Source organism: Prionailurus viverrinus, chromosome C1 (assembly GCF_022837055.1).
Source record: "Prionailurus viverrinus isolate Anna chromosome C1, UM_Priviv_1.0, whole genome shotgun sequence".
Lineage (NCBI taxonomy): Eukaryota > Metazoa > Chordata > Mammalia > Carnivora > Felidae > Prionailurus > Prionailurus viverrinus.
Genome location: NC_062568.1, coordinates 7,815,633 through 7,828,989, shown reverse-complemented (window position 1 = coordinate 7,828,989; position 13,357 = coordinate 7,815,633). Strand labels below are relative to the sequence as shown.

Here is a 13,357-nt window from a genome sequence, read left to right as displayed (position 1 = left end):
GGTTCCTGAGTTCCAGCTCCACATCGGGCTCTGTGCTGACGGCTCGGAGTCTGGAGCTTGCGTCCGGTTCTGTGTCTCCCTCTCTCTCTGCCCCTCTCCCACTCGCTCGCTCTCTGTCTCTCAAAAATAAAGACATATTTAAAAAAGGAAAAAAAATGGTGAATTCTACAACTGTGATTGTTAGAGAATCGGATTTTTGCAGAACACTATTAGCTCTGTGCCACTTTGATATATTTATAACACTTGCCTGATCCTCTTATTCCATTAGGAGCACGGAATTTCCACACACATCAGAAAGATGCCCGAGGAGTTGAGAAACCTATTAAACAAATAAATAAATTAAATACTTATTGAGCAGCATGCTAGGTGCTAAGGACACCACATGGAAAAAACAAAACAAAAAACAAAAAACAAAACTCAGTTCCTGCTTCCAAGGACTCAGGGCCTTTTGAGAAGAACAGATCCATCGAAAGATGATATATGACAGTACCAGTGCGGAGATGATCGAATCCCAGCCTGGGGTGGGGATATGGGTGGAGGAAGCTTCGGAGGATACTTAAGTTGAATAACCCGGTCTGAGGGGCCTTCCCCAAGGAAAGACAAGATACAGAGGTATTCGAAGCAGGTGAGGTCGAGGACGGTCGCGCTCAAGACAGCCTTGTTTTGGTGGCAGGTGGAGGGGGGAGGAAGAAGGTACGACCAGTTTCGAGGTGTTTCTTGAACACAACGTTCAGGTGGGAAGTGATGGTGTGGAAGGGGAGTGGCAGGGTTGGGAGTCTTTTGGGTCATAGGAAAGAGATCAGACGTACTTCTGTGGGTCACAGGAGGCTTCTGGAGAGATGTGAGTCAAGAGTACACTATAAACAGGTTGTGTTATTTTGTTTGTTTTTGGTTTTAAACACTTCTCTATAGGCACTATAGAAGGGCTGTGGCATCCATTCCCTGAAACAACACTGTTCTGAAAGTAACAAGCGGTTGTCACTCATATTACGACCTGTGTGTTTATTTTTTTAATCTTATTTATTTTGAGAGAGCGTGTGTGTGCGTGTGTGCTAGTGTGAGCTGCAGAGGGGCAGAGAGAGAGAATCCCAGGCAGGCTGGGAGCTGTCGGCACAGAGCCGGATTCGGGGCTCAAACCCACCAACCTTGAGATCACGACCTGAGCTGAAATCAAGAGTGGGACACCTAACCGACCGAGCCACCCAGGTGCCCCTTGCTACGTGTGTTCTTGAACACTTCTGTACATGGGTACCAGAATGACAATTATATCCATTCCCTATAAAATACACTTGGTTAGATTTGCATTTTAAACAGGTCATTTGGGCAGTATATGGAGTTCATGCTTTGGAGAGAGAAGGATAGATGGAGACTAAGAGAGAAGCTGCAGTAATGATTAGAGTTGGAACCAAAGTAATTGAGGTAGATATGATACAAAGGGCGGCAGAAGAGAAAGCAAGATTTTCATGAATAAAACCTGCAGAATATACTACTGATAGATTTGGGGAGTAGCAGTTAAAGAAAGGGAGAGACAAGCTTCTAGTTGGGGTGGTTGGCTGGACAGGACAGGAGGAACTACTGGCTTAGTAAGAAATGGCGTCAGTCCAATATCTGAAATGTTAAATTTGTAATACCCATGGGGCAACCAGAGAGACCCAGCTGGCGGTTGGATAAAGGGGTGCAAAGTTCAGGAGAGGGGCACCTGGATGACTCAGTTGGTTAAATGTCTGACTCTTGATTTCGGCTCAGGTCATGATCTCACAGTCCTGGGATCATCCAGCCCAGTGCTACGGTCTGCCCTGGGCATGAAGCCTGCTTGGGTTTCTCTTTCCCTTTCCCTTTCCCTCTGCCCCTCCTCTCTGTGTATGCATTTTCTCTCTCTCTCAAATAATAAATAAATAAATAAATAAATAAATAAATAAATAAATAAACAAACAAACAAATAAATAAATAAATAAAGCAAGCAAGCAAGCAAGCTCAGGGCAATGATCCAGGATTGTAGTAAACTATTTAAAAATCGCTAACAATCCTGGAAGGTAAAATCACAGGAAGAGTATATCTAATAGAATGAGAAGAATAGCAGCTAACCTAGCATCTTGGGGACAACATATAAGGGACGGGTGAAGGAAGAGAACATATGAATGACAGGGAAATGGTGTTGTGTGTAGAACGCAACCCAGGAAGATGGGCCATTCGGGAAGCCAAGAGAATCGAAGATATAAATGAGAGTAATAAAGGAGTTGTCAAATGTCTTAGAAGTGTTTTCTAAATTTGCCAACTAGAATAGGAGCTCTTAGCACAAGCAGTTTTACTAGAGCGGTGGGCTGAATTCAGGAATTCACAGGGGGTAGCAGAATGAATGGAAGATATGACAGTAAAGACAGTGAGTGTAATATGCTCTTTAAGAAGTTTCCTTGAAGTTGAGGGGAACCTGGGAGGCTCAGTCGGTTAAGCGTCTGACTCTTGGTTTCAGCTCAGGTCATGATCTCACAGTTCATGGGATCAAGCCTGCATCAAGCTCTGCACTGTCAGCGCTGAAATTGCTTGAGATCTCTCTCTCTCTCTCTCTCTCTGTCTGTCTCTCTCTGCCCCTCCCCCCTCTCAAAAGTAAATAAACATTAAAAAAAAAGAAGTTTCTGGGGTCTCGGGTGGCTCAGTCAGTTAAGCCTCCAACTTCGGCTCAGGTCATGATCTCACAGTCTGTGAGTTCAAGCCCCACGTCCGGCTCTGTGCTGACAGCTCAGAGCCTGGAGCCTGCTTCGGATTCTGTGTCTTCCTCTCTCTCTCTCTCCTCTGCTCGTGCTCTCTCTCTCTCTCCCTCAAAAATAAATAAGCATTAAAAAAATTAAAAAAAAGAAGTTTCCTTGACAGTGAATGCAAGAGTTACTAAGAGACGCACGATTCATTGAGGTTTTCTCTTCCAATGAGAAAACTATTTCCCAGTTATATTAACCTGCACACGGTGATCTCCATCCATTATATTTAAACGGTGTAATCTCCAACACATTTCCAAGTTCACAAAAATAGATTGAAAGCATATTAGAAAATCATTCTTTAATGTTTTAAAAGAATATGGGAAGAATTTGACTTATGTTTAACAGAATGTAATTCTGGTTAACACACAGAATCGACAGAGGAACTGAAAGTCCGAAGTCACAGCACGGAGCCATTACCAAAGTTGGAGAGCAAAGAGAGAGGGCATCACGGGGCATCTTCCAGAGAGCCTATCAAAGCTCAGGAATGGGATGGAACACCAGGACCGCCTGTAGTCACCAGCAGACTGGGAAGATGCTCCGTAAGCCCCACCTTGTTAGCAGGAAACCATAGCTCAGGTAAGATCATCATCTCTCACCCGGTGATTCCTTGTTTCTCCAGAAACTACTTTTACACAACTGTCGCTTAGAGAACCATAACCACAGATATCACTGTCTCGGCCCATAGAGACAGCATAAGTAGCCCTTCACACAAAGGGTTGAGACAATATATTGTCTCTGTTGGGGGGGGGGGGCATTAGTCACAGGGACATAGAGAAGTGAATAGCGCTTCTTGGAGCTGTAGAATGAGGCAGCTCTGACAGCTTGAAACATCTTGTATTACGTTTCTTTAAAGGCATGTCGAGGCCTCATCTAAAGCAGTTTTGTTTTGTTTTGTTTTTTAGAGAAAGAGCAAGCAAGCGGAGGAGGGGCAGAGGGAGAGGGAGAGAGAGAATCTCAAGCAGGGTCTATGCTCATCGCAGAGCCTGATGCGGGGCTCGATCTCGCGATCTTGAGATCATGACCTGAGCTGAAATCAAGAGTCAGGTGCTCAACCGACTGAGCCACCAGGTGCCCCTAAAGCAGTTTTAATTTATAAAATTTAAGTGATTTAGAGTTTATGTCTCCTTTGTTTCAAAATAGATCTTAGGCAACTGGGAAGAACTGAACAGAAAGTGAAAGTGAGGATTCATAGGTAACAAAAACTATCTGAAGGCAGTGGAGACAGTCTAGATCATGAAGTATGTGCAGTGATGAGCTGAACTCTGTAGCTGGACCTTGGGCATGCCACTAAGTTTCCAGATCTAAGTCAACCGAGTTAGAACACTTTAATGGAATTCACCTTTAAATTTCCCAAGCTGCAATTCAGATCTGCAGTGTAATTTTGAATTGTTGACAGATAAATATTATTAAACATCAAGTTTTTAGAAGCAGCATATGTTTGCTTTGAAGTGATTAGTCTTCATGAGGGACTCACCTAGAGCTGTCAGTGTAGGAGTCACAAATAATCAAGTGACCTCCCGTAGTTTTCAGGTTTCTACCCGTTAAGAATGTTAGAGGTCTGAAGAAAAGACCAATCCTTTAATGTTCTTTTCAACTCTGATACTCATCCCGGAAACCAATTTACATGTGTTCAGCCTGTGGTCTCTCTAGTAGTCATGCACAAGTTAAAATTGGAACAGTATGAATGATCTCTGTATTTGGGAAGGGATGTTTCTAGACCGGACCCAGACAGAGACAGAGCAGTAGCTTCCCCAGACTTAAAACGTAACTCACAGTGTTGGTGATGGAGCCACAAAAATCTCGGGGAAGAAACAAGTGAATTTAGCAGAAAGTAAAAATGTATTTTTGTGAGTAGAGTATAAATAGCTATAGGTGTTTGAGAAGATGCATGTATTTTGTCAAAAAGAAAAGAAATGTAGGGAACAAATTATATTTTGTAGAAAAAACAACACCTCTCCCAAAGAAGCTTGACATCTCTATCCAGTTGGGACTTATGATTAATTTTAGGCTTATTAGTAGTATTTTTTAATTATTTAAATTTTTACCAGTTCTAGGGGCGCCTGGGTGGCTGAGTCAGTTGAGCAACCGACTTCGGCTCAGGTCATGATCTCACAGTCTGTGAGTTTGAGCCCCGCATCGGGCTCTGTGCTGACAGCTCTGAGCCTGGAGCCTGCTTCGGATTCTGTGTCTCCCTCTCTCTCTGCCCCCACCCCACCCCCCCCCGCTCATGCTCTGTCTCTCTCTGTCTCAAAAATAAATAAACGTTAAAAAAATTGAAATTTATACCAGTTCTGTTTAAAAAAAACATGAATGATATGTACTCGTACTGGGACTAGAGGTCTAAAAGCAAAAACATTACCTGAATGTTTATTACGTAACAGCCACTGTCCTAGTGTCTGAGAGCACAATGATGAATAAGGCATCCTTGCATTTAGGTGCTCAAAGTCAAGTGCAAGACAAATACAACCATTACAATATAATGTGTTAGATACAAATAATGCATGAAACAAAAGAGAAATCAATTCATTTCTCCTGGGAGTGTATGATTTGGGCAAGAACAATCAGGGGATTTTATTGGGTAAAATAACAGCTTGAAGATGGAACATTTGACCTAGTAGAGCTTGAATCATCAAGAGCTGCTCACCAGGAGGATGCTGGAGAAGAAGTCGGCCGTCTGGATGAACACCTAAAATGCTGTAGGATGGAACAGAGTGTGTTTGGAGTGAAACGCGGGGGAAGACTGACAGAAGAAACTACAGAGTTGGTTGGTTCCAGAGAGCAAGAATCCTGAAGGGCCTTTTATATTACCTAGAAATGCTTTCAGCAACAACATGCCAATTACGTGGCTTAAGTAATAATGGCTTCTGCTAACCCCCATTGCACTGCCAGCTCCAGGTATTTTCCAACTGTTCACTGTTATCATTGAGGACACGGGGACTTTCTATTTTTTTTTAACTCTGCCCTTCTGCTACCCTTGACGATTTTTTCATGATCATGAGCTGACATTTCTGGGCATCGTGCCCCAGCAAACGGTCCCTTTCATCTGGTCGGCCTAAACTGGGAAACGTGTCCTCTGGACCCATCATCACTCAGTGAAGGGGAATGGGATCTCCATGAGTTTACAGAGGGCCCTTCTTTCTCTTAAATCTCTCAGAAATGAAAGCAACAGTCTGTTCTCAGGGATAAGGGGAGAACAGCGTTACGTAAGCAATGGACAGTATCTGCCACATCATGGTCAGGGTTTGAACATTATGCGTAGCTATTTTGTAGTCACTTAAATATTTTTAAGATAGGTATAAGGCAATTCCATTTTCATCGTGAAAGGTTCATGATGACTCCAAGGCTTCCGGAAGTGGTGACTGCGTGGCCGTTTATTAAAATAGAAATTGTCCATTTGAGTTGTGCACCATAGTGGGGAAGTCAGGACTTCATTTCTGACTATGCTAAGTTGAGAGCGCTCTGGGACATCTAGTTTAGAAGCTAGTAGACACTTGGAATTACAGGTCTGGAGCTAAAGAGACTCAGCACTATGACAGACTGAAGTTAGAGACGTTTGGAGTGTTTAGAACCCTAAGACCAGATGATTGTAAACTATAGGAAAAGGCCATGGAGACGGCAAGGAAAAGGAGTGTGGACCCGTGGCAACCAAACATTTTTAAGTGTGGGCAGAAGAAGAAGAATTTGTGCTATAAATGGAGGTGAAACAATTAGATGGTCCACAATTAAACTTTAACTGAACCTTCGGAAGGGTGCCTAAAAATGAGTACAACCGTGATATGTTTTTGACACTTTGAGGTGACTCCTCTGAGAAATTTAGAGTGTAAACAGGATTTATAACACACTTTCACTTTCTTCAACTGCAAATTCCTGAAGCGTCTCTTCTGCTTGTTGACATCTCAAATCTGCCTTCCTGGGTCTTTCGGCTCTGTTTGTAGGGCAGCAAACCTTCTGCTGATCGGAAGAAATGACATAAATATCTTCAGTCCCGCACCCTCTCCATCTTACGTGACGAAAGAAGTAGATAAAGGTGGAAAAAGAAAATATTTTTGGAACATTTTGATAAAGACACGTTTGTGCCTATGTTAAAAGAAATGTGAGGGGCGCCTGGGGGGGGGCTCAGTGGGTTAATTGTCCAACTCTTGGTTTCAGCTCGGTCATGATCGCATGGTCCATGAGATCAAGTCCCAAGTTGGGCTCTTGCTGACTGCACAGAGCCTTCTTGGGATTCTCTCTCTGCCCCTCCCCCACTTCTCTCTCTCTCCCCCCCCCCGTGTTTCCCACCTAAATAAATAAATAAATAAATAAATAAATAAAAACTTAATGAATAAATAAATGTGAAATGCAGGAGCAAATGTAGAGTCCCACAGACAACAACGCCAGTGCAAGTTAGGGTTTCTTATGTACTAGAGAAACTATCATCATGAACACTCAAAAGAGCATTACGATTACTTGAACAGTGAGATGGCCTTTGTCCATCATAGGCAAATAACCAGTGAAGGGAGCATTTTGTTTGGAACAGAAGTTGGTATTTACCCTTCTCTTTTCGTCACACTACCTCTTCATTATTTTCTCCTCGCCACTGGGCCACTGAAAAACGAATCCCTCTACCAGAAACACTGGAACTGCGACCCATAATCTTTCTCCCTAAACAACAGAGATACTCAGGTCCACACCTAACGCTAGAGAGGAAAGAATACTTCACCTGTTCCACCTATCAATACCCACCTCTGCCAACTGTCTGCCTCTGGTTTTCTCTCTCTCTCTTTCACACAAGCACACACACGCACGCGCGCATGCACGGATGGACTGCTACCCGTCACAGACTATCGCTTTACCAAAAGTAGTTTAGCCACTTGGAATGGCTGCTTTTAACAACTCTTTTGAGGAATGGAAGAATTACCGACATAAAGCAAAGGAACGTGTCAGGAGATCTCAATTCTAATTAACATTGCCACTGGTTGCTGTGTTACTCTATTAAAGTCACTGCTGTTTAGTAAATCAGAGATTCCCCAGAGGGTGATTCCTGAAGGCAGTGGAGGATGGGGACCCAAATGCTCATGAAAATAACGGGAAAAAATGGAAGTTATACAAGTGAATATAATCACAAAAATTCAAATTTCAATCACTGAATCAATCAACAAATAGTCTCTAAACAGCTTGTATCCAGCTCTGTAATGGTTTCTGCGGGACAGATAATCATGTCTGTGCCAGTGCATGTGCACTAACACGCATGCACACACACGCACCCACACATTCACACACGCACACACACATTCACACACACACAGGTTATACGAAACATGGTCTCTGCCACTCAAAGATCTTGCTATGCTTCCTTACGACACAAAATGATGGAACATAAATTAATTAGTATAACTAAGTGTATTTTTATGGTCACCTACTGTTTACATTAATATCATCCAAAGAAGAGAAAACTAGGGCAGGCTTGAAAAACGATGGAGGGCTTAATGGAGACGTGGAGTCTTAAACCAAGATTATGTCAGGTATTATTTGTAATCAAGTCTTTTTGAGATAATGATAATTATTATTAATTGAGTAGAGATGTAGAGAGAAGTTTCCACATGGGGCAAAGAGGCTGAGTGAAGGTGCAGGCACACCTGTCATGGCTTATCCCTGCCAAGCCAGACTGACTGAAGAAGCATTTTTGGAAGTAAATACAGAAGGCCTTGGCTCAACTCTGTATGGAACAATCTTGAAAAGGCCTCAGTTTCTAGGGTCACCTAGGTGGCTCGGCCCGTTAAGCATCCAACTTTGGCTCAGGTCGTGATCTCACGGCTCGTGGGTTCGAGCCCCGTGTCAGGCTCTGTGCTGATGGCTCAGAGCCTGGAGCCTGCTTCAGACTCTGGGTCTCCTGCTCTCTCTGTTCCTCCCCCACTCGTGCATTCTGTCTCTCTCCCTCAAAAATAAAGAAACGTTGAAAGAAGACCTCAGCTTCTATGTGTTCAACGATGTGTGTTTCTGCCATTTTGAGGAGATCCACCACGGGATGCAAACTGAAGTGCCAGGAGGACCAGCTGTAACATTAGCAAGTAAATGAGAAGACGTGCCTCCTTCAAAACAGACGTGCTTTGCTTATACATTCCATACATGGGGATGTTCCTGACTCCCACAAAGCATTTTCCCCATCCTTCCGGAAACTTGAAGTTTTTTTCTTATAGGTTATATATTTCCACATTGGCTAGAATCTTAGACATGAAAAAAAAATATTTCCCCATTGCAAAGAAAATCTGCGTACTGATGAGCATCAGGACTGAATGATGGACATGCAGGTGACCTGGAAAGCACAGGGGCCTCTCAAGGGGACAGAAGCTATTCGATGCCAGCTGATGCTCACCATGAGAACTGTTTACCTCAAATTTCAATATTTAATTGCTATTATGTGGACTCTCCCAAGTTTTAAATACGGCTCAAATTTCAGGAGAAACTGAATCGAATAATTCACTTCCTCTGGCTGGGTAAGACCTAAAGCTGCCAGTTTGCATTTTCTGGCTTGTAAATCAAGCAGTGACCATTCCATGAGGCATAGAATTGACCCTGAAGCAGAGAGGTTGGGTCCTAGTAGAGGCAGCAGGTGCCGGTAGACATCCTGCCCTCTTGGCTTTCATTTTTCAGAAGCTGTACCTCCCTGAGAAGGATGTGCTGAGGGTCTGAGTGGGGATCAGAGAATGGCACATGGCTTTTGATGAGCAAGATTTCATAACTTTAGAAAAAGAGGAACTGAGGTATGGCATTCTGTGAATAGTAAGGACTAGCAGCTTATCCCTTCACAACATCCTGGAACACTGGCCTGGCCTCTGACTGGGACAGGTGGACAGGTGGGTGTCATAGAGTCCGGATCTGGAGTTCTCTCTTGTTCAGCAAGAAAGCAGGATGCAGGATTAAAAATTCGAGAGAAGCTAATGTCCGGGAGGAGACAAGAGCCCCGAGTAAGGGCCTTTGCTCCATTTTTATTAGGATCAGAAGACTTATAAGCATGATGGACGTGTACAAGGAAACAATGAAACCATGAACATTAACTCACGGGCGTGGGGAAAAGGGGGTTTTGGAGATATGTGGTGTTAGGGGTTTGCGTCAATACAAAACAAGATTCTGGTGCTGGGTGAAGATTGTTTTCAGCAGACATGGGGCACCACATCTGTTTACCTAAACTGGCCTAGGGGACAAGAAAGACAGAGCATGCTACCTCAGGGTCAACAAGGCACCTTTCTTTGGCTAATGAGCTCAACTCTGGGCAACTTTGTCCACTGAGGTCCATAGCCCTATTTACCTGTTTACCTAATTTGGTCCTTCCTTCCCGTGAAAGCTGCTTTCTGCTATTGTACTAAGTTGGGGGGAGGCATTTCTGCCCTGAATACCTAATCTTGTTTACCTCGTCTTGAATATTTTCATCTTGAGATTCCCTATTCCTGTACCTTTGTCCTGTACTGGGGACCTTTGTCCTGCTTGTCCTATACTGGACCTTTGTCTTATACTGGGGAACTTTGCCCTGTTTACCTATTTTATTTACCTAATCTTGTTTACCCAAACATGGATGTGTACATCCTATGGCTTTCTAATTATTTATGCTTTGTTAACCCATTGGTGTAGGCTCAGGGAATTCCTAAGCTTGTTCCCCACAGGTGGGCAGAGTTCACATGAGGTTTCCAGTGAGGCCAGACTTCATACTTTATGGTTCGAAATCCCCAAATATGGAACTCCGTCCTTCAAGGGAAAAAGAGACTCCCTCATGATGACCAGTATGGCCTGAAGACTTAAAAAGCCATCTTGTAGATTCTGCTCTAGAGAACAGTTCTGGGCCTTTTCATGACCCATTGCAGGGAAACATTTTCCACCACCATTCATGAGTCAGTTCTTCACATCCAAGAAGAGTCCTGTGCACACAAGTTCGGGGAAGCAAGAACACACATAGTTTTGGTTTCATTGAAAGAAAACAAAGAGATGTGCCAATTCTCACACGCCACATTTGTAGAGTAAAATTTATGCATAAAATATAAGATAGTGGTTGAGCACTGTGATTTGGCCATCCAGTAGATCTGGATTTGAATTTTAAATCTGTTTTTTTTTGTTTTTTGTTTTTTGTTTTTGTATTAGTGATAGCATGGGGTACATCCCATCATCTCACTGAGCTTCATCCTAAGGGATAGACAATAATAGTATCTAACTCAGAGATGCTGTTGAGAATTAAAGGTGAGAATTAAGTGAGATAATGTGTTAACACACTTAGTATGGTATCTGGAGCACTACAGACATTAAGTAAATACTAGTTATCACTATGACTCCAGATACCTTTCCAGATATCTTTACAAGAGAGCACAGAGAAACTCTGGTACGGGGTAATGCAAGAAAGTTTCTATAAGTGGTGGCATTTGAGCTGGGCCTTGAACGGAGACAAATTTAAACAGAGACGGAAGCAAGAGAAGTACAGCCAAAGGGATCTTGGGTTGTTTTGTTGGCGACAGTGAGAGCTCCAGTTCCAACCTGACCACTGAGCATACCCATTCCCCAGACTATGGTTTCTAAGACATTAGCCACTCTAATTCATATTCTAATCATGTCTTTGAAGAATAGGAAGATTACAAAGATGTTAGGGTGTTAGCCAAAGGCCTAAGTTTGGATATCCACCAAGGAGATCTAGCTGAATGGGAGCCATTTAATACAAGCAACAGAAAACCAGGATTCAGCAAAGGGAATGATGATTGAATTCCGGAGTGTAGTCTTTGAATACCGAATTTTTACCAGTTGAATTTTTTAAGCTTATTTATCTATTTTGAGAGAGAGAGACAGCGAGCATGCACACGCACAAGCGCACACACGAGCAGGGGCGGGGCAGAGAGGGAGAGAGAGAATCCCAAGCGGGCTCCACACTGTTCATGAGGCTAGAACTCAAGAACCATGAGATCGTGACATGAGCTGAAACCAAGAGTCGGACACTTGACTAAATGAGCCACCCGTGAGCCCCTTTACCAGTTGATTTTTAAGAAAGATGCTTTCCTCTTGAAAATTCCAAAACCTTTTTACTGATGATGCTGGGATCACTGGCGAACTTTGCTAATAAACCTCCTGGCAGCTACAGCTCAAAAACATTCATGATCCAGCCCTTTATATCTAAGAAGAGTCCTAAGTACACAAACTGAGAGAAGTTGACCAGTGTCAAATTGGGCAGCAGGACTGGGAACTGTGGAATAGTATTTATGACAGTAATTCCTGGCAAAACATACCAAACCTATATGGTTTTCTTCTCCTTCTTTTTTAGTTCAGGTGAACCATGCTTTGCAACAATGTTAATAAGTTAATATTTTGGTGGGAATGACTTGAGGAAATTTCATTACACTGATGTGCCCCAGTTTTTCTATCTTCATAGAAAAGATAAAGGAAATCTCACTGTGTAGGTCATTGTAAGGATTAATTTTCAAAACGCATAGAAATGCCTGGTATAAAGCTGGCTTATAATAGCTAGTAGGCCCACAGTTTATGCTGCTACCCTTCAATTTTACTTAAAAAATCTGAAAACTTTCAGGTTTTTTTCTAGGACCGAGACTGAATGTTTCCTTGGGAAAGCAGAGCTCATTGCAAGTGTGATACAGGGTTTTCTCTAGATACACATGATGTAACTGGCTACAGGACTGCTGACAGTCCGTGCTTTCGTTTGTGGGTTTTCCAACAAAGATTTTAGGTCACTGTCATAGCCATTTTCGGGTTCCCCTGAGGCTACATTTATAAAATTTGGGGAAAGGATCAGGTGCAGGCGTTAAGACTTGGTTGCTGCATTATACAGAATCATCATAAAAATCTTAATCTCTCGCAGTGTTTCTGTTCTGCTTAGTAGCAATGAACGGGATTTGAAATCATGCTGTCGAGGATGTGGGAATCACAAGAAAATATTGATATCTCCAAATGTAAACATATCTTTTAATAAACACCTGACTTGACTTTCATTCATTCATTCATTCATTCATTCCCTTTATATTTATTTTCTAACAAATATTTCTTCAGCATCTACCCTATACCATTGCAGGGGCGAGGTGCAGAGGTGCAAAGTGTGCAAGGCAAATATGGTAGACCAGACCCACATTCCCAAAGGGTATAGTGTAACAGGGGAGACAGAAATAAAATAAAACATTCTCTTTTTTTTAAGTTTTATTTTTTTTTGAGAGAATGAATGAGACAGAGCGTGTGCAGACAAGTGGGGGAGGGGCAGAGAGAGGGAGACACAGAATCCGAAGTAAGCTTCACGCTCTGAGCTGTCAGCACAAAACCCAACGCGGGGCTTGAACCCACGAACTGTGAGATAATGACCTAAGCCGATGTGAGATGCTTAAGCAACTGAGCCACCCAGGCACCCCTAAAATAAGAGTTTCTTATAAATGTTATGAGGGGGGAGTACTAAAGACAGTGAGATGATTTATTCTCTGGTAATTCAGACAGGCTTCCTAGAGAAAGTGATATTAAATTTGATACTGGCATGACAAATACGAGTTAGGAAGTAAGAAGGGATAGAGTATGCCTACAGCTCACTCACTGAAGTGTGGATGAAAAAGATTTACTTTCAGAATCCAACTGGTATTAAGCATTTTAATATGGTG

At 42.8% G+C, this 13,357-nt stretch overlaps 1 protein-coding gene across 1 annotated transcript in view; it reads left to right on the top strand.

The window, feature by feature from the left end:
- Positions 1-13,357, top strand: part of NYAP2 (neuronal tyrosine-phosphorylated phosphoinositide-3-kinase adaptor 2) — a 253,027-nt gene that overhangs the window by 180,614 nt on the left and 59,056 nt on the right. The window contains exon 4 of the mRNA XM_047868847.1: positions 3,123-3,329. Coding sequence (XP_047724803.1) covers positions 3,123-3,329 — 207 coding nt within the window. The remainder of the gene's footprint in view (positions 1-3,122; positions 3,330-13,357) is intronic.